The 20,097-nt window shown below is 30.4% G+C and overlaps 3 protein-coding genes across 6 annotated transcripts; 2 read left to right on the top strand and 1 right to left on the bottom strand.

The window, feature by feature from the left end:
• Positions 1-7,037: 7,037 nt before the first annotated feature.
• On the bottom strand, positions 7,038-12,047 carry O-fut2 (O-fucosyltransferase 2). Of its 2 annotated transcripts, XM_015512781.2 has the most exons (8): positions 11,764-12,047; positions 11,463-11,698; positions 11,044-11,161; positions 10,843-10,981; positions 10,082-10,310; positions 9,272-9,570; positions 9,082-9,211; positions 7,038-9,015 (listed from the first exon to the last, which is right to left on the bottom strand). In XM_015512781.2, exons 2-8 carry the CDS (start codon positions 11,597-11,599, stop codon positions 8,865-8,867), a joined length of 1,203 nt encoding a protein of 400 aa, XP_015368267.2. In that variant the 5' UTR covers positions 11,600-11,698; positions 11,764-12,047; the 3' UTR covers positions 7,038-8,864. The 2 variants fall into 2 exon arrangements, with proteins under 2 accessions (XP_015368267.2, XP_015368274.1); XM_015512788.2 differs by lacking the exon at positions 11,764-12,047 and having other exon boundaries at positions 11,429-11,606.
• Positions 7,642-8,797, top strand: LOC107164847 (cyclin-dependent kinase-like 4). Its single transcript, XM_015512822.2, has 3 exons — positions 7,642-7,986; positions 8,061-8,301; positions 8,388-8,797. Exons 1-3 carry the CDS (start codon positions 7,642-7,644, stop codon positions 8,795-8,797), a joined length of 996 nt encoding a protein of 331 aa, XP_015368308.2.
• Positions 12,048-12,141: 94 nt separating the features above from the next.
• Positions 12,142-14,990, top strand: LOC107164832 (metalloendopeptidase OMA1, mitochondrial-like). Of its 3 annotated transcripts, XM_015512801.2 has the most exons (4): positions 12,142-12,564; positions 12,666-12,892; positions 12,952-13,298; positions 13,366-14,990. In XM_015512801.2, the coding sequence occupies exons 3-4, from the start codon at positions 13,114-13,116 to the stop codon at positions 14,378-14,380; spliced, it is 1,200 nt and encodes a 399-aa protein (XP_015368287.1). In that variant the 5' UTR covers positions 12,142-12,564; positions 12,666-12,892; positions 12,952-13,113; the 3' UTR covers positions 14,381-14,990. The 3 variants fall into 3 exon arrangements, with proteins under 3 accessions (XP_015368287.1, XP_015368295.1, XP_089078554.1); XM_015512809.2 differs by lacking the exon at positions 12,666-12,892 and having other exon boundaries at positions 12,142-12,431; XM_089222428.1 differs by having other exon boundaries at positions 12,666-13,298.
• Positions 14,991-20,097: the final 5,107 nt, after the last annotated feature.

Below are 20,097 nucleotides of genomic sequence, written 5' to 3'. Positions count from 1 at the left end.
ACTGGACACGTGGCTGACGTGGAAGCTGACGGGCGGTGATACGTACCAAACGGACGTGACAAATGCGTCGTACACTGGGCTGCTGGACCTGACCACGCTGTGCTGGAACGTGGACGCTTTGCGGTCCAACGGTTTGACGGTCAACACTTGGCCAGCGCTACGCAGGTTGGACAAGCGCTCGTCCGCTGTTATCGTTATTGGCCGCCTGTACGGGCTGTCCGTGCATGTGACGATGGCACGTCCTAGCGCCGTGCTCTACGCACAGGCGTGCTACCGCCACGGACAGGTGTCCGTCACACTGACAGACCGAACGGCTGTGGTGCTGGGCGCGCACGGCCGTGTACCACCGCGCCAGCAACCGGCCCAGGGGCCATGGCCTGTGGTTGGCTACTGTGAGCCGAACATGGCCGACCGGAAACATCCGACGATCGTGTACGGCTTGCTGGCAGTGTCCAAGGCCAGCGCCGTCATGTGCTGGCTGAAAAATATGGGCCTGACCAAATCGTGGGACGAGTGCATGAATACCTACGCTTTCAGCCGGCCTAAGACGACCAAACGGCAGGCGTACATGGTGCCGGCGTTCGGTGGCCTGCCGTCGGCGCCGTACGGACGACCGGACGCGCGCCCCGTGATTTGTGGCATCGGCGGTCACACCCGGCGCGTGCACTTGATCGCCGCGGCCATCGAATCGATCTGCCACAGCGTCAAAGACGTTGTACGGTGTGTGGTGGCCGGTTCGGCGTCAAAACTCGCGGTACCCGTGTACGTAGACGGGCAATGCGCAGGACTGGACGGCCTAATGCAGCGGTTGGCGGACGTGTCTGGCAGTAAGTTATCGGTGAAACGGTTGGACATGGCCATCAGCGGCGCGGCACGGATGGCCGCGGCCGCTATAAACGACGATTACGCAGACCGATACGAGGCCGTCTATTATGAGCCGACTTCCACTGACGAACAGCGGTTAGCTTGGGACGGTCAATGGGCGAAGGCGGTGCGCAGGAGTTACGGTTGGATGGCTGTGGAAGGCCACAGGTCGGAAGATCAGTACGCGATGGACCCCGCCGACCAGCGGGCCGGACGCTTTGGCATATTTAAGTTGGCCATTATTCTTCGTCGCGTTGGTTACTGGTACAACAGAAAGGTGAATGACCTCATCAACGCCGTGCAAAACTATTTGACCCCCAAAACTCGGCTACATGATTTGAACGCCGATGATATTTAATATGTATATATTAGACATCATCTGGGTTCACATCATGATGTGTCCGAGTTTTGGGGGTCAAATAGTTTTGCACGTCGTAGAAGAGATCACATAATAATATATATATTTATGTTGTACCAGTATCCTGCAACGCGGCGAAGTATATTTACTAACTGTAAAATGTGAAGTGCCCAAGTCCATTGGTTATAATGTCTACAATATACAGTATGCCCCATAAGTCCCGTTTCACCCTTAATATCTCCACGAGAAAACAATATATTTAAACGTGGTGTTTTTTACAATACTAAGTATGGAAATACTGATTGAATAGCATAAAGTTCAATATTTTTTTTTAAATTCAAAAATTCAAAAAAAATTTTTTTATGCAATTAAGAATTTAAAATTTGTAAGGTAACCATTTTGTTAAACATATTTTTTAAAACAGTTCAAAAAATAAAATATAATAATTGACCAAATTGGAGCAAGTTATGTTTTTGAATAATTATAATAATAGTTGTTACCTATCAAAACACGAATTACTCGATTTAATCATCGATTGGAACGCTGATTTTTATGTCAATCTGTAATTATCTAACTATTAGTGGAGCTTTTAGGAAAAATTAAAATTAAAATTCAGATAATATTTTTAACAATAAAAAAATAAAAAAATGTATTACATAAAAACGAAAATTATGTATTACATTTTTTTTTATAAATGTTCAAAGTGAGCTCCATTATTTGTAACACAGAGTCCAATACTTAAAAATAGGTAACCAGTTTCGCTGTTCAGCAAACGATAAGACATGACTATTTTTATTTCTATTCAAATCAAAACTTTAATTAAGTATGTAAAAGTATTGTCATGCTGAAATAACAATTTTACTATTGAAATGTGAAACAATTAATATTTTTGTTAAAATTATTCAAAAACATAACTTGCTCTAACTTGGTCAATTTTTATTCAATTTTTAAATTTTGTTTTTTGAACTGTTTTAAAAAATATGTTTAACAAAATGATTATCTTACAAATTTTAAATTCTTAAATGCATAAAAATTTTTTTTTTAAATTGAATTTTATGTTATTCAATCAGAATTTCCATTCTTAGTATTGTAAAAAAAATGATTTCCCATGGAGATATATAGGGTGATACGGGACTTATGGGACACTCTGTATACGTAAACTTTGTTCTTGCAAGTCTTAACATTCAAGAACAAAGGTTACGTTTATATTGTATAAATTATAACCAATGGACTTGGGCACTTCACATTTTACAGTTTGTCAATATGCTTCGACGCGTTGCAGGTTACTGGTACAACCTAAAGGTATATATTATTATATGATCTAAATGTAATTTCTTCTACGACGTGCGAAACTGTTTGACGCCCAAAAATCGGCTACATGATGTGAACACCAATGATATGTAACATGTATAATATATACTCATAATAATTTATGACCATTGAGTTTTAAAAATAAACGATATTTTGTTATTAAATTGATGATTTACAAATTCTCTATAGTAAATGTTGCGTTCCCAGCGTTCCGTTTCAAATAAATAGAAGGGGTACGCTAAAAAAAAATTAAAAAGAAGGGGGACTCCGCCCCCCCAAATCATCACTGGATATAATAATATATATTTTCTATAGAAAATTTGACAACGCAGAATATGTTATATTATATCTAGTAGGTAAGTACCGTGCGCAATTTTTTAGAATTGCACAGAGTAATTAATAAGTGTGGCTGGGTGAGCTAAGCCCCCTAAACTTTGTATAGCCCCTCAAAAAAATTAATGTCATATGTACACCACATTATAAGTGTCAAAAAAAATGTCGAATATAAACCTGATCTTCAGCCCCCTCCCCTAAATCTCAAACAATATTTATAATTATGGAATAATTCTTTTATTGTCATTCGTCAAAATATGTAATAACCAATACATTTCAAAATGAGGTGCAAATCGTGACCTATTGGGCTCTACCATTAGACAATGTTATTTTGGAGCAATGGAATCGACACTTAAGAAATTTCGTATATCTTACTTAAATTTATTAAGAGTAGGTTATTATGTTGAGCATTCTTTCAATCTCACTTAGTTTTGTCACCGATAATTTGTTAATGTTAGGATTTTTTGTTTGAAATTGGTAATCACAAGTAGTAGTCACTAATAGAGTAGTAATATAGACAGTAGTCACTAGTCAGTATATAGTTGGGTAAAAAGTTTAAAATCATGAATATATTTCCCAGATAGATACCACAATAATGGAGTACAGAAGTCAAATTATTTTATTTAACTGTTATGCCTTCTTAACAATAAATGCATTCTTTATAAATTAAAGTTAAAGTTATTTTTCTGTGGCCATAGGCGACAAAAGAATATATAAAAATAATCAATTAAGTTTCGTGTATTCAACTACAGGCTTTATAGCTATGTTTTGTACTTTATTGGTAAAACCATTTGAAGGGCAACTTATAACATTTGTGTGGTTAATTTTCGTAATCATGTATGCAAATTGTATCAAGACTTACACTCAGAATTAATGTTTAACTAGTGAAATTAACCAATAAGTTGAAATTTTGAATTTATATATTTTAATTTTATACTAAGAAAAGTATAATATCTTCCATATACGCCTAAAACCAATTTGGTAAGTACCTAGATCATTTTATAACTTAACCTTCTATTATTTTAGTATGAATTCTTTAAAATTTTATGTAAAATAAGTAAATTTAGTGAGTAATTCCCACTAATTTTATTGATACAAAACAATATTTTAGGTTAGAAAAAGAAATATCATTTGTACTTAAAATTTATTAATTAGAACACATAACAAGTAAAACACAACCTAATTAACATATATGACCAACTAAAAATGTATTTTATAATTGGTAAAATCAAAATTTGGTGAAAAATATGATTAAAAAGTACAATATAATAAAATATAAATAAATGAATATCTAAAAATAAACATAGCTTAAAAATAAAGAATTTTGTACCAATAAAATGCAATTTTAACATTTATGTTAAAATTAATAATCTGATAGTACAAAATAATAATAATAATTATAACATGTAGGTTCTTTTTTAATTCATTTTATTGCAATTCGGATACAATATGAATACTAAATACAGTTAAAACATAATTAATTTATAGTAATTTTAATTGTTAAAAAAAAAAAATGAATATTTAGTAGATAAGTATATAGTCCACGATACATACAATAACAACATGTTTAATAATTAATAAATACAATAAAATAATCATTGATTTTACATTATCCTTAATTTTATTTTTAGGAGCTAATATTTTAGAATATATTTTATTAAATATTGGATATTATTAATAATAATTAGGGCTAGGATTTGTATGCAACAGCAAGTTTTTTTTGCGACTTCTGATTATTGATTTTGTCAGTAATGTCCACCTAACCTAACCTCATGATGAGATGAATGGTGGTGTTTTTATTTTGCATGTTTTTGCATATTTTAGATAAAATGCATATTAATGCATAATATATTGAATAAAATGAATATTATTGCATATTTCGATTATAAGAAAAATGCATGTTTTATAGTATATTTCGTAATTAATATTTATAATTTAATATTAATATTTCATATTTAATCCTAGCTCTGCTGATTAAAGTATAAAAATTGGTTTTTTTCTCAAACACAAATTTTATTTTTATAAATACAATCCTATGGTACAATAGGTATGCGATTAAAGATTGAATAGTTTGACGGAGAAAGATAAACACAATTAATAAAAGTATGTCGGTCAATATAAAATCTAAGATAGAAATTAAAATGCATATTTTTGCATATTTTGGTAAATAAAATGCATATTTTACAATTTTTATTGCATACAAATCCTAGCCATGTTAATAAATAATAATGGTATACTTTAATAAGTAAATTTCAAAAACTTAAAATCTAATTTTTTTTTATTGATTTTTTGATCTACTGTTTCCTAACTATTGGGTTTGTTTTGAAAATATTTGCATAAAAATACAGATAAAACTAAGATATAAGTAAGAAAAAGAAAAATCAAACTGATAACAATAAATATGCATAAAGGAGGGTTTAATAATAATTTCAAATATTAAAACAATGTCAAGTATTGTTTTCAATTGATTTGTTAGTTGAGTTTTGTTCAAGTATAATCTATTAATCAACATCATAAATTATTACCATATTTTTTATATACTGGCTTAAGGGGATTGCCCCGGATTGGTGGTGGACAGTAATTTTAGTCAAAACATACCAATCTTTGTCCATCGCACTGATCGACCTAGTAATGCAATAATACTATTTAAAGCCTGATTTGAATTTGTGAGTAACACTATTTTAGATCAGCCATTCAACTTTTCCCAATTTTACCTCCCTCGACTATTAATTTGGTCCGAATATTTTTAAATTAGAGAATTTGCAAACATAAATTATTTAGAATTTAAATCAGACACCTTAAAATGTAGATTGACCAATCTCCAGTAACCTATACAGGGTTGTCCCATGAGGATTTACCAATTGCGATATCTCTCGAAATAATGGTGATATCAAAATTCTGGTTTTGTAATAAAACTCATAGGGATAAGAACTACGGTTATTTCATATTTTAATGTTTTGGTAAAAATGTAAAAAAAAATATAGGTTTTTATTTAATTATTTCCAAAAAAATAACCATAGCAATTTTGTAGTTTATTTTTCTTAATTTTTTATTTTTTTTAGAAATAATTAAATAAAAAATAAATATTTTTTACATTTTATACAAAAAACATTAAAAATAGTAAATCAAAAATTGAAATAATTGTAGTTCTTATCTCTGTGAATCTTATTATAAAACCAAAATTTTTATATCCATTATTTTGTAAGATATCGCAATGGGGAAATCCCTGCGGGACACCCTGTATAACGAATAAAGATAATTTTTCTGAAGTATTAATCCACCATTAGGTCAATCGGTAGGATGGACAAAAAGTACAACATAAATGACTATAAATTGCTTACAGTTTACGGTGATTTTTAGAAATTTTAAAAAACGAAGCACATTTTTATTTACAAAACAAAATCTTTATTCCTCAAACATGCCACTGGAAACACGTATAACTTCAACATAATTAAGTTTGATTTTTAAACATATCTTAGTGGGGGGGGGGCGATCACCCCTATCGCTTCCTCTTAAATACCCCACTGTATACACATTTACACACAAACTAATAATCACTTACTACGCATACATTTACAAGACCTGCTGGCCGCTGCAAATTAATTGAAAATTGCTTAATTCAAACTCCATAAAAACTATCCACCAGTCGCCAGAATCTCCACCGATCCCCTTAAAATCAAATTGATTGATTGTACAATGCATTGATACATATTAACGATACGTCATAGTTTGAATTTAAATTTTGTAGACTAATTAGGTATATTATCATCAACTGATGTTCCAAGATTGTAATCCCTTAATATATATTGGGACTTGTTAGTCCAAATCATAACATAATTGAAAATATATAAAACAAAATTATATCATTTTATTTTTACATGGTAAAAACCCTAAAATACAAATATATTATAATAAAATAATTACACAATTAGAATTACCAAAATCCAATCACTAAATATTTAGAATCCATCTCTTTTTAGTTGTTCAAATAATAACATCATATATATAGTTAAGTGATGAAGTATTAAAACAATTTTAGTAAAACCATTGTTTACTGATGGTAATAAACAAATTATTTGGACTATTGTGATGTTAATTGCTTTTCAATAAATTTTGAAATAAGGTGTGAGCTATGTTGGTATTACAATACCAATGTATGTTCAAAATCAAATACTTTAAAACTTTTGAGTATAATTACAATTTTAATCAGTTATAAATATACATGAGAAACGACAAGACAAAAAATCAACAATAGTTACTGCAGATAGTCAATAAAATTCAATACATTTAAAAAAAAAAAAAAAAAAAAAAAACAATAGGTTTAATATCCTAGGAACAAGTTGTTTTCATACCAATGCTCTTAAATATAAATTTTTCGTAAAAAACGAATCTATTAATCTATAAATTAGTTACTTAATGCGGACTTCTAAACTTAAATAAATAAATAAAACAGAAAAATAAATAAATTGAAACTTTTTAACAACATGATATAATTTAGTTAAATCATTGAAAAGTATATTAATTAAATTGATAATTGTTGTGGGTAATAGTTGCACTTAGTTTTAAAAGTACTTTGCATCACTGTTATACTTGTACACATAGAAAAGTGAAATACTTAGAAATGTTTCCATAGTAAAAATTGAATAACATCTGTTAATATTTTTCCTTTATTAAATAACTATTAATTTTATTTTTATCATTTTGTGGGGCACCTACCAAGACAACTGGATTTTAAATTTTAACTTATAAATACATTTTATCTTATATTATATTTAATGTACAAGTACAAGGAGTTGGGTGCAGCAGGTGCAGGCACTTACGGTACAGTTACAAAGTGTCTTAATGTGACAAACGGGCAGTCAGTGGCAATTAAGAGGCTACGTGACACAATGGATGGACGACGAGGTGCCCACAATCGCCGGCACTGCGAGATGATGGTGCGTGAGATTTATCTGTTGCGGGCACTCAATAATAATCATGTGGTACCAATAATTGAAGCATTCAGGCACCATGGACATGTCCATATGGTGTTCCCGTTGATGCGGTATAACCTTTACAGATATTTGGAGCTAAACGGAGGATTTTTAACAGTAGATGTCACGAAAGAATGTGTTTACCAAGTTATTATATATTTAGAGGAAACTATATTATTAACCAAACTTTATCTTTCCTGATCTTGAAAAAAATGTTAAAGGTATTAAGAGGGCTAAACTATGTGCATAGTCAGAATGTTGTGCATCGCGACATCAAGCCAGAAAATATTTTGCTGTCAGCCAATGGTATAATCAAGATCTGTGACTTTGGGGTGTCCCGGATGTTTAGCACGGACAGAACACTAGACCTCAGCACTGAGATGGGCACTGTCTGGTATCAGGCCCCGGAAATGTTAATGGAGTCAACAAAATATGATGCTACTGTAGACATTTGGTCAGTTGGTAAGTGTATAGTCAATGAGAGTAACAAGAGAAACAACTATACATGTTATATACATAATATATCAAAATAGTATGGTATTTTATAGGCATTTTGTTCACGGAATTGGTCAGTAAGATGCCTCTTGTAGCTGAAGACACAATTATCAGTCAATTGTATGGTATCACAAAAATACTGGGATGCGACAACTGTGACTTGATAGTGGTAGATAAGTACTTACGAAAACACGGTTTTAGCCTTAGTTTAGAGGCTAGCTATGCACCATTATCTCAATCTTATACAGTCTCGAAAACCGCCATGGCACTTCGAAAAGTGTATGCCTGTTGGCCAATATATCTGATAGAAATAGTAACACATTGTCTCCAATTTAACCCAGTTAACCGCAAGAACGCTGCACAGTTACTGGACATGAAATTTTTCACTGCTGGAACATTCTTGTCACACTTTGATAAGGAGATGAAAATTAAACTGCAAGAGGACGATGCAAGATACCAATAAATGAAATAATCATTTATTGTTGTACCACCAGAAATTGCAAGTCTGCTATATAACAAAACAACTATTGTTATTCAACAAGTCTCCATTTTGTAGGTTGTGTACACTCAGTGTTGTCCCCACAAAAACTATTGAAAGTAGTTTCTAATGGCATTCCAAGAATTTCTCTCTCCTCTTGAATTCGGAATGAAAATGTGGATTTAGATGTTCCAATGAAATATCTAAAAAAAATAAAATGGTTTTAAATGTATGCAACTCAACCTAAAATGACAAGAATGATATCTCACTTTGCTTGCGAACATATTATTTGATCAATTATTGCAACCCCACCATCCAAAATATAATTCAAGGTTTTCTTATCAGCCTCAAATTTAAAAACTTTATAAGGTTGCAAATAATTTTTAAGTTCTTCAAATTCTAAAATAAAAATTATTTTTACTTGGAATTCAACACAATAAAATTAAGAGGAATATTTGCCTGTTTTTGAAGCATCGGTCGCAACATAAACTGTTTTAATATTATTCCACAAACTTAATTTCTCTATTATCTGTTCAGCTGTATTCTTTAGACTGGGTACATCACTAGGATGGCCATACAAAAAATCTCTGCGACGCACGTGTGCACACAAGTAATCTTGCTTTAAATTTATTTTCTTAAATTCCTTAGCAATTTCATGCAGATTGTTGCTGAATTGCATACTTTTCCTAACCATCCAATACTCTTGTCCACCATAATAATTGTGCAATGCTAACTCCGCATGGTCAAATATAATAGTTCTAACATAAAACAAACAAAGCACTTTTAATTAATCATAGCAATAACATAAAACAACTAAAAACATAAGTAAAAATAATTTGAAAAATTACAAGATGCACTACAAACATGTTAGTTTTTTTTTTTGTCTGACCAACACAGTAATAGGGGAAAATTGATTTCACATTAAATAAAACCACAAATTAGTATTTACTATTTACCAATAACATTATAATTGCATTTTTGATTTACCAAATATTCTTAAAAAATTGTACTTATTAAGTATTATACTATTTTATACTAGTTTTAAATAAGTAAATTTATTAAGTTTAACACATTTTTGAAATCTTCTACCATCATCATAATAATAATAATAATAATAATAATCTATATACCATAGATATAACTAAAATAGTTTAACTTAACAAATTTATTATAATATTATTAGTTGATTTGATTTGTGTCAGTCATAATAAACAATTATAATAATGTGTAATATTTTGAATTTTCTTATTAAATTATTGGATCTATTACCTTGGTTGTAACTCCTGAACAATGTCAGCTAGTAGAGTGGAAATTCCTTGGAATGATATACATAATGATTTGCTAAATGTTAGGTTCTTTAGGTTCCAAAATTCTTTTTGAACTTGACCTTTGCAATTGGTTACTTCCCATGTATCTGAAAAGTCTGGATATTGTTCAAACGACTTCATATTGAAATTTTGCAATGTAACTTGGGCATCCAATGGTCTTAATCCGTTCACTAATATGTCAATAATTATTGTTATGAGGTATCAATATTATGGTTAATTAAGATCAAAGTTCAGGACTTTTTGCATTTGCATATTTTTTAATTAAAGCTATAGAATATTCAAAGATGTATCTTAGACATAACACTTACAAAAAAAAATCTATATGATATATTTTTGAATATTTTACCATTTATTAGGCTAAATGCATGTTTGATAAATTTTGGTGATTTAATTGTGATTTTCAGCATATTTAATCATTTTCATGTTTTATTTTAAGTAAATACATTTTGATGGTTATATCATTTTTTTTGTTATGTTAAAAGTCAATTGAGGTATGGTACAAGTCATAAGTTTGTGATTTTTTATTCAACTTTGTTGAATTTAGGTAGGTTTAGATAAGTAATATTTAATTAACTGACATTAAAAAATTTTTTTAAAAATTTAAAGCAATTTTCAAAACTTAAAATTTAAAAAATCAAGATTTTTAAAAAATTTAGTACTATAAGTCCTGAACCCTAATAATAAAATATTTGAAAAATATACTTTGGAAAAATTCATGTAATTCAATAACTGGAGTAATTTTTTTAATGGAATCCACGTTAAAAAATAAACTCCATGGAAGACAGTCTTGTATAAGATTTGATGATCTCCAATGATACAAACGGTGCCATGGTGGCAACACCTAAAATTTACAATTATCTATATATTATTGGAATTAGAAAATGTAAAATAAAAAATGTTTACCAAAATCCAATGATAATCAGACACCTTATTCATATGATGTATAAAAGATGCCATTCGTATGAACACATCACGGCGTAAATTGAATCCTTCGGGTTTATTGACATCATACAAAATATATCTAAACAAAATCAAGTATTTATTATTTTATTGCACACATGTATATTAAGGATCAACATTTAAAATATTATTATTTTAATAATATAATAAATTAATCATATTTTTAAACTAACATTTTGAACACTGTTATATCACTAACACAGATAAATAAATAAATTTGAAAAAAACTTTTCAAATCACATTTTAACATTTAAAACAAGAGAAAAATACTACAATTTTGGAACTAATTCGATGACACCTAAAATAAGTGTTCTCCACAGCTATTTACCTATATATTATGATGATACTCAAGTTCAACTAACCGAGGCAAAGTGTCGAGAATAGAATGACCGGTTTCTTCTTTGTACGACAGACTGTTGTCAACGGCACACTTTGAAAACCCAAATTGGATGGCAGTCAACAAGACTAACGGGTACCAACGCGCAGTGTCCAGATACATGTTTGGGGGTTTTTTTTAAAATTTTAACTTAAAATTCTTCACGTGACACTTTACGGAATGCGAACAACATCTCTGCCAGCACATGGTCGTATGACAAAACTACAAAAGTAAACAATGATACAACCATACTTAAGTATAGTACAAGGTCTATGGATACAACATACAAGTCCAGTATTCAATAAGCCTCTAGTTGTTTCTGCAATATTTGTACTTGACAACTTGCAGCAGCCAATCGTTTCGTTGGCGTGGAGAGAAGAAGAGGCTACCAGACCAGCGGCATCCACGCCGCTGCCGCTTCACTGCCACAGATACAGGCGATACGTCTTGTCTGTGCTCACTATCTGTGGTGCTTACTGGCTACTGCTCGTCGCTCGGTAAAAAAATTTAAATAACAATATTATCTTATCACAGTGTTATCGTCGCGACCACGATAGAATATGCATATTGCATAATCATCAGGGGCACCGGGTACGATCACTCGCGGGTCAGTTTCTCACTGTCTACAACATAATATTCTGTGTCTACAATACTATGGCCCAGGGGTTTCCAAACTACGGCCGGCCGCAGGCCGATTGCCGATTCCTGCATTCCAAGCTTTTCGAACCGGTCCCGTCAAGTTAATCGATGTTTTAAAAATATATTTGGTACATTAATTATTGAAATTTATTCCTGTGAATCTTTAATTTCATTGGGTGGGTAACCTCTCTGTTTCTGTCTAAAAATGTTTACACGTGATACCGAAGCGTATTTTCGAGCCTTCCATAAAAAATCAAGTTGGAGTACAGAGACTGAAAAGTGGAATGAATGTGGACTATTTACAACTACAACAGTAGTAAGTCTTGAACTCGTGGATAGGTCATAAAAAGACTATTTCAGTTTTAGCACAATATGGTGAGCACCTACTGAGTAGCATAAAAAGGAACAATAGTCTTGAATAAACAAATTTACAAATTCATATACTCAAGGTAATATTATAGACAGTAGTAAACACCGTGTTTTTGTATTTATATTAATCAGCTGACTGACCACATCACAAACTAATTTTTAATTTTTATTCCCATATCAGATGTAATCATTTTCATTCAATGTAATCAGCCAACAGTCAAATACTCGAATGCAGATTTGAGATTTTTATAAAATATAATATATTATATTATTTCATCTGTACCTATTATTATAATTAAAAGCTTAAAATTCTGTTATTTTCAATGTAATGTATTATGTAAGATGACAAATATTTTTCATTGCATATGAAAATGGTAGCCAGTAGCGTTGCTTTAAAAAGAAATCAAAGTAATTATTCACCACAACGATTTCAACAACAACAATATTATGACTTATGAGAGTTGTAGTTTTTTAGTTTCATTGAGCACAACTCTGCAAAATATGACTTTCAACTTCACTCATCTTCACACTGTACTGTTATTGGATTCAATAATATGAAAACTCTAGCGTTTTGCTGTGGTCCAGACCGTAACTCACCAGTTGTTTGACAGCAAATTTTTGGATCAGAAATGTTTTGCTGTAATGGCTTTAGGAAGCTGTGTGTTCAAATGCGCAGTTTGCACGTGCAGCAGTATGGAAAATGTAAGCAATATTCATACACTCGTCTCATGCCTACCACCAGCCATTGGTACCGGTCTCCACTTGTGGTCAACAGTAGAATTAGTCATCTGCAGTCATGCAAAAAATATTTTAGGTATACTTGTATGGTTACTGTGGAATTATTTCATAATCTAATTGGTAACATTTTTGTTTTAATTTAGTGTTTCACCTGTCAACCGTTTTCCATTGCCTCCAATAGCGGCAATAGTGATCCGTTCATTTGCCAAGTTTTTTGCTATGATGTTGGGCATACGTATACGCCGGTGGTGGTCAAAGCTGAGTGCAAAAGAGAAGCAACAGTTTTGGTACAATGTACACAAACGTCGGAAGCAAATAACTGCTACAATAGCTAGTGTCATTGGTTTGTTTCTTGTGTACTGTGCTGCTCACATGGAGTTTGACCCAATAACTGGTAGACGTCGGTTAATTCTTTTTACACATCAACAAATGGTAGAGCTAGCAAATTCAATTTCTAGAGAACTGTTAAGTGAAAACCAACAAGCTGTGTTAAGTACATCACATCCACTTTACAAACGAGCTTTGTCCATAGCAATGTTGGTAATCAATGCCAATAAGCCATTTGACCGTTTACAAAATCGAAAATGGTCTTTGGTAGTCGTCAACGATCCAAGAATTAACGCTATGGTTTTACCAAACGGCATGATAATAGTATTCACAGGGTTACTTTATGCAGCTAATGACGAGCAAGTTGGTGTGGTTTTGTCGCACGAAATTGCACACTGTTTTCTTGATCATCATGCAGTACGTTTAAGTCTAGAACATTTACTTGAAGTGCTTTGGCTTATACCACTTACTATAATGTGGGCTGTGTTTCCAATACCAGAAGCTATTTTGGGTTATGTATTTGGTCATTATTTTAAAAGCATAGCAATGTTACTGCCTTATGAACGTGAACAGGAAATTGAGGCTGACAAGTATGGCTTGATGCTAGCAGCTAATGCGTGTATTGATGTTCGTCAAGCACCAATTTTCTGGAAGCGAATGGAAAAGCTTGATCCAAATAATAATGAGACATGGTGGTTGTCTACACATCCAAGTCACAAAAAACGTGTCAAATATATTGAAGACCTTTTACCATATGCGTTACAATTAAGGCAACAAAATGGATGTCCATCCTTAGATAGAAGTTACTGGTCAAGATTCTCATTGTTTTAACAATAAAGAATTGTAGTTCAAAAATGATAAATTGCTTATAATAATATGGTGCTTATTGTATTAGTTAATAATCATAATTTTGTCATGAATTATGATCATAGCATTCTGATAAATCGTTTACATTCACAATTTAAATTATTGTTGCCATAAGTTACTTTTGTTTTTTGTATTTTATAATGATACAATTTTGTGTAATGGTGGATTAGTGATAATTTTCACTACACAAAATATAAGTCTAAGCAGACTTCAATATTTTACATATTTTTTAATAAAAGAAAAATTTTCTTGGTACTTATGTATTATGTATCAACTAAATATGTTCAGTTTACAAATGCCACATACTCTTAGTCTTTAAATATTTATATTAATATATTATTCATACAATTATTATAATTCTGTGGACTGTGATGATTAGAAATAATTAGCTTGGCTAAATATAACTTTCTTTTAAAATATATTTGCCGGTTGTGACTACTGACTGCTTTGTCAATCTGTCAGTCTCGCTATGTATATTGTAACTTTAACCAAAACACTATTATTGTGTATAAATTGTAACTATATTTTGTTTAAAAAACAAATATATTTAAATGGTGGTACAGTCTTATCATAAGCAATTTTTAATTTATTCACAAATGTTACAATCTTGAATTGCAGGTAGAATGTATAACAACTAATATTAAACATAATATATTTTTACTATGCAAGTAAACTAAAAAAGAAAATTCAATTTAAATCGAAAATCATCCTGTATGTCTGTTGAATAAAGTAGTAGGTGCTATATAGGATTTAAGATAGAACTATCATCATAAAATTATACACACTTGCTGAAAAAAATCCTTCATATGTCTATAACTCTACTATTCCGATATACAAATGTTGAAATGTCTGCATTCTTATTAGGTATTTAGATAGGTACACATAACAAATTAAGGATTGTTAACAAATTTACATTTTTAACATTTTATTTTTATTTTTTTTTATTAGCCTTCAGTCATTGACTATGATGGCTCATTTTTAACATTAATTGATGCTATTTGGTTATGTATTATACACCATATTGAAACAAATTAATGAATTAAAAAAAATTTTAAAATAATAGAAGATATCGCCTATAATATTTGTATTTTAGTAAAGAATAAAATTTATATTTCCTCTTTACAGCAATTCTGGCCTCACAAATCTGACCATCATATTGAACCTGTTCAAATAAATGATTCTAATTTCTAGATCATATATCTGAGCAACATTCATTAGTTACCTTTGTACTGTAAGGTTTATGAAGCAAGTAGATATTGTGCTTTATATGTAATTCAAAACAAACTAAAGAAATGAGTTTCTAAATATTTTACTTGACATGTAAAAGTTCAAAATATTTAAATTACTATTGCCATTAGGTAAGTTATAGATTCTGAATCAACAACAGTACCTATAACACTTTAATATTATATATTCACCTTCACATATATAAAAAAAAAGTTCAATGTGTTACAAATAATGTAGGTATTTTGAGTTAAACTAACTGCTATACCTAAGCTCCAAAAGGTATATTTTATAGTTATAATATAATCTTATACTTTTATAAAACATTAGCACACAATGATTAAACTTCACATTTAATTCTTCAACGTAAATAATATATATATATATATATATATATATATGCTTTTAAACTATTAAAGTCAATAACAAAATATAAACAAATAAATTTGTGATAAACGTTTTTAGATTTATAAGTACCTACTTATTTATATTATTATTTATCATGTATTCCACATGGGTACCTACCTAGTAAAAAGGAATATGAAGTGAATACAAAAAACCTGTTTATAATCTTTCATTGAGGGTCTACCACATTTTAACTTTTAAATATAATTTATTTTTTAGCCTTCCTGATTTTTATTGCTTGAACATAGTTATTAATTATGACATCAGATTACTAATTTAAAATATAATTTAATGTTAAATCTGTATTCTGTTTATAATTATAATAGTTTTAGATTTTGAACTTATATTGATACAATGAATCTTGGGGGAAAAAAGCTAACTTATTTATTTATAAGAATGAATTATACTATGTTTTTTCAATCAAACTATCAAATCTAAAAAAATTGGTAGCAAAAGTATTCTATAATCACAAATTGTTTTAATAATTTTACAATGTGTATTATTGTTTTATCTTATTAAAAACTTAATTTAACTTACTTTCAACTAACATAACTTTTCGTGAGGGAAAATTACCCTGATCAATAATTTTCAAGAGCATTAGGGAAAACAAAAAATAAAAAAAACAAGGTTTATAATATTTCTAGTTCATAAATCATAGGTACAGCAAGATTTAAAGATTTCAAGATAACAATAGTTCAATAAATTTATTTATTAAGCACAAAATACCTACTTATAAAGTTATAAATATATCATGATATTTTTTGTTGGCATTTACTAAGAAAAATTCCCTTTAAATTCTTACATCAAGATAGAAGGAACTGTATTGTTTTGTTATGGGCGTTCGGCTATATAATAAGCGGTCATTGATGTGATTAGGGTGCAGCTGTCGCCTGCATGAGACTACGGGAGACGGGAGTTGCAGACGTTGCAGTGATCCCTCACTATCGCCTATATTGAGTTCAGCGACGTTGGATGACGATCGTCAATTAGGTTTTTCAAAGGAGCAGTTTACAGAGTTTATAAATGGCACAACGTTAAAAGTTATTAAATGTTTATTAAGTAAAAATGAAATTATATAAATTTGAGGACAGAAAGTAAAGTATCTGCCCGAGAAGTTAGTAATCTTATTCACTAAAAATAAAAGGAAAAAAAACTTAGTCTGGCGGCTATGTAGAGTGCGCGGATTCTACGACCAGATAAGTTCTAAATGTGTGGAAGATTTAACTAATTCTAATTATTTTGTTATGGACGAAGTCCTGTATTTATGCAGAATCCTATAGTGGCTAAAGTGTTACACGTAAGAGACTAGGAGGTGGATCAAAAGGTACCGACGTCGACGTGGTTGTTATTGCCAAATGTAATTGAAAGCGGTTCCTATTCATAGCTTTTTAATAATCAAATATGTCCACGAATTGTAATAAATCAAAAATGGTAATAAGATTTTGTTGTTTTTCACGTATGTGTCCTGTAATCCTATAATATTTAAAATAGTAAATTGGCTCCATCGGTTTACTACACTCCGTTAGTTAAAAATTTTATTTATTTATTTACGTATTTTGTCAAAATTCAAAATTTAAATGCTTATAAAAAAAAAAATGTGACCATGAATTTATTTTATTTTTAAACTGTTATTGTAGCAATATGTTAAGAGCCTTGTATTAAATTTTCAAAATTTTCTACCTAAAAAATAAATTGTTATCGATATTTATAGAAAAAAAAACTAATAATTATCGAAAATTGCATATACCTATGAATAGTTCAACGTAAGTCTAAAATTTTTGAAAATTGCATGGTGGATAGAATATACTTATATAAACATTCGGTGAAAATTTCAATTATCTATGGTCATTTGTTTTAATGTTACATCAAAAACTAAAATCGATTTTGTTGAATACTGATTGTGCGTAAATTTCCCGTTTTTCCCTTAAGTTTTAGATTGCTTATCCTGATTATTTAGAAAAATATTGAGAGTTTTGTACTTTTGACCTCCCAAAGTACCAACTAGATTCACTTTCTGATCGAACAAGGTACTGAAGTCAAAAATCAAAACATTTTTACTGTCCAAAAATGTGATGACAGACACAAAAAAAACACACATCATGGTAATATCAATAGATTCCTCGCTCCGCTCAAAATCTAAAATAAAACTATAACTAGTCTAATAAGATAAATAATCTAAGTCTGTGGTAATTTCCAAAATTTCCAAATTTTAGTTATCGGCATAATGGTCGACAAGAAACGATAACAACTTAACTAGTGGGAAATCAATATAAATTACTTTAAATGTGGGAAAATGACTTTAAAAGTAATAAACACCTAAAACTGCAATATACATCAACTTTCGAGTCAATGACTAAAGAGTAATAAATAATAATATAGTAACATTATATTTATATTATAAAAGAAATATTGGTACCGTCCCGAATGTCGTCGTCGACATGAACAAAAATATGGTAAATATTACCAAAAACCTAAATATGATAATATTAAAATTAATGAAAATAATTTCTACATCATAAAAATATCTATAGATAAATTACTGTAGATGACTAGCGTTTTCGTGTTTCATATAATCATCTAAGATATATAAATAGATAACTGTGGTGATATCGTCGTCTACAGGGTCATGCGACAATTTATTTTTTCTTATTAAGAAAGGCGTTTTATTGAAGATTGATAAATATAATTTATTAAAATTAATCGTTATTTTTCGTTGAGTGTGTGAGCTTAGTATTTGGTCAGATCACATCTGAATACAGTCAGTTTTGGGTTTTTTTTTTATATAAAGTCCTACCCTCTAGTCTCTTAGCCTATTTTGATATGATTATATTATACTGTTATCGAATGCTTCATAAATCATAATCATCTAATCTAGTCAAAACTAATAACCACCCACGCTCGGATACGAGTGTGATGTACTGATGCGCCCTGAATGGCTGAATGACAGCATTTTTGATAATCTCGTGTATATTATAATTATTTTTTCAAAATATTCATTATTTTGAATATTATTTCTATGGACTCTTTTTTATTAGTAGTGTGTAATGATACTTATCGTCTCCACACGTTCTTTTTATGTGCACTGCCTATCTGTGAATGCCATTTTCGTTTACTTAAGCATTTTTTTCGTAGTTTTTAAGATGTTATTCTCTTATTCTATTTCCAAGAATTATTTTCTTATGATTATTAGTTATTATCTCACATTGTAGTACTCCATGTAATTTCATTATTATATCCTTAGAAATTAGAATTATGTTTATTACCTACCTCCTTGTTATGGTGATGGGCACCAAGTGATAGCTGCACACAGCACACTAATTATTTAAACAACCATTTATTATCTATAGCGAGTAGCGGGACGCCAATCCAAAACATAACATTTAGATTTTTATCTAGATACGTAAGATAATAGATAATTAATATATCTATCTAGATAGGTCTCAACCTCAACACTGCCTAGGACATAGAATCATTTCACAGTTTAAGTTAAAAACATTTATATTATATCATAATATTTACTGACACCACTTTGAAATATTTTGGTGTATTTAATATAAACGATTCCCATTAATTCTATACATCAATGGAAGTCTACGCGGGGTCAGCTAGAGTCATATCTAAATTATATTTTATGTGTAGGTGCCTCGTGCCTATACAATTTTTTTCGAACATAGTTATCATTTTGTCCTCAATTTAGGATCGTTGTAGAAATATTCAGTCGCACGTAAAAAAAACGTATGATACATTACATCAAAGAACACGTCTGTTAATATTATAGCATGTAAAATGCAAACGTGCGCTAATAATGTAATACGACTCATATATTTTAGTATACATATATTATAAATAGTATAATAAGCATGCACCTACATAATATTAATATTATAAATACTTGAAATGGAGATAGGGTGATGAGTGATGACTAATGATTATTAATATATAATATTATACGTCTGTACAACTAGAAACTTGGGTTCAGCATTCTCATAACTCCTAATATTGCTACAAGCAACATACTTTTTTTTTAAATGTGTTTATTTTACACATTTTAG

This window comes from Diuraphis noxia, unplaced genomic scaffold, assembly GCF_037042655.1.
Source record: "Diuraphis noxia isolate RWA-SAM2 unplaced genomic scaffold, SU_Dnox_SAM2 contig0003, whole genome shotgun sequence".
Classification (NCBI taxonomy): domain Eukaryota; kingdom Metazoa; phylum Arthropoda; class Insecta; order Hemiptera; family Aphididae; genus Diuraphis; species Diuraphis noxia.
Note: the sequence above shows the minus strand (reverse complement) of the source record. Positions and strands in the feature narration are given on the sequence as shown.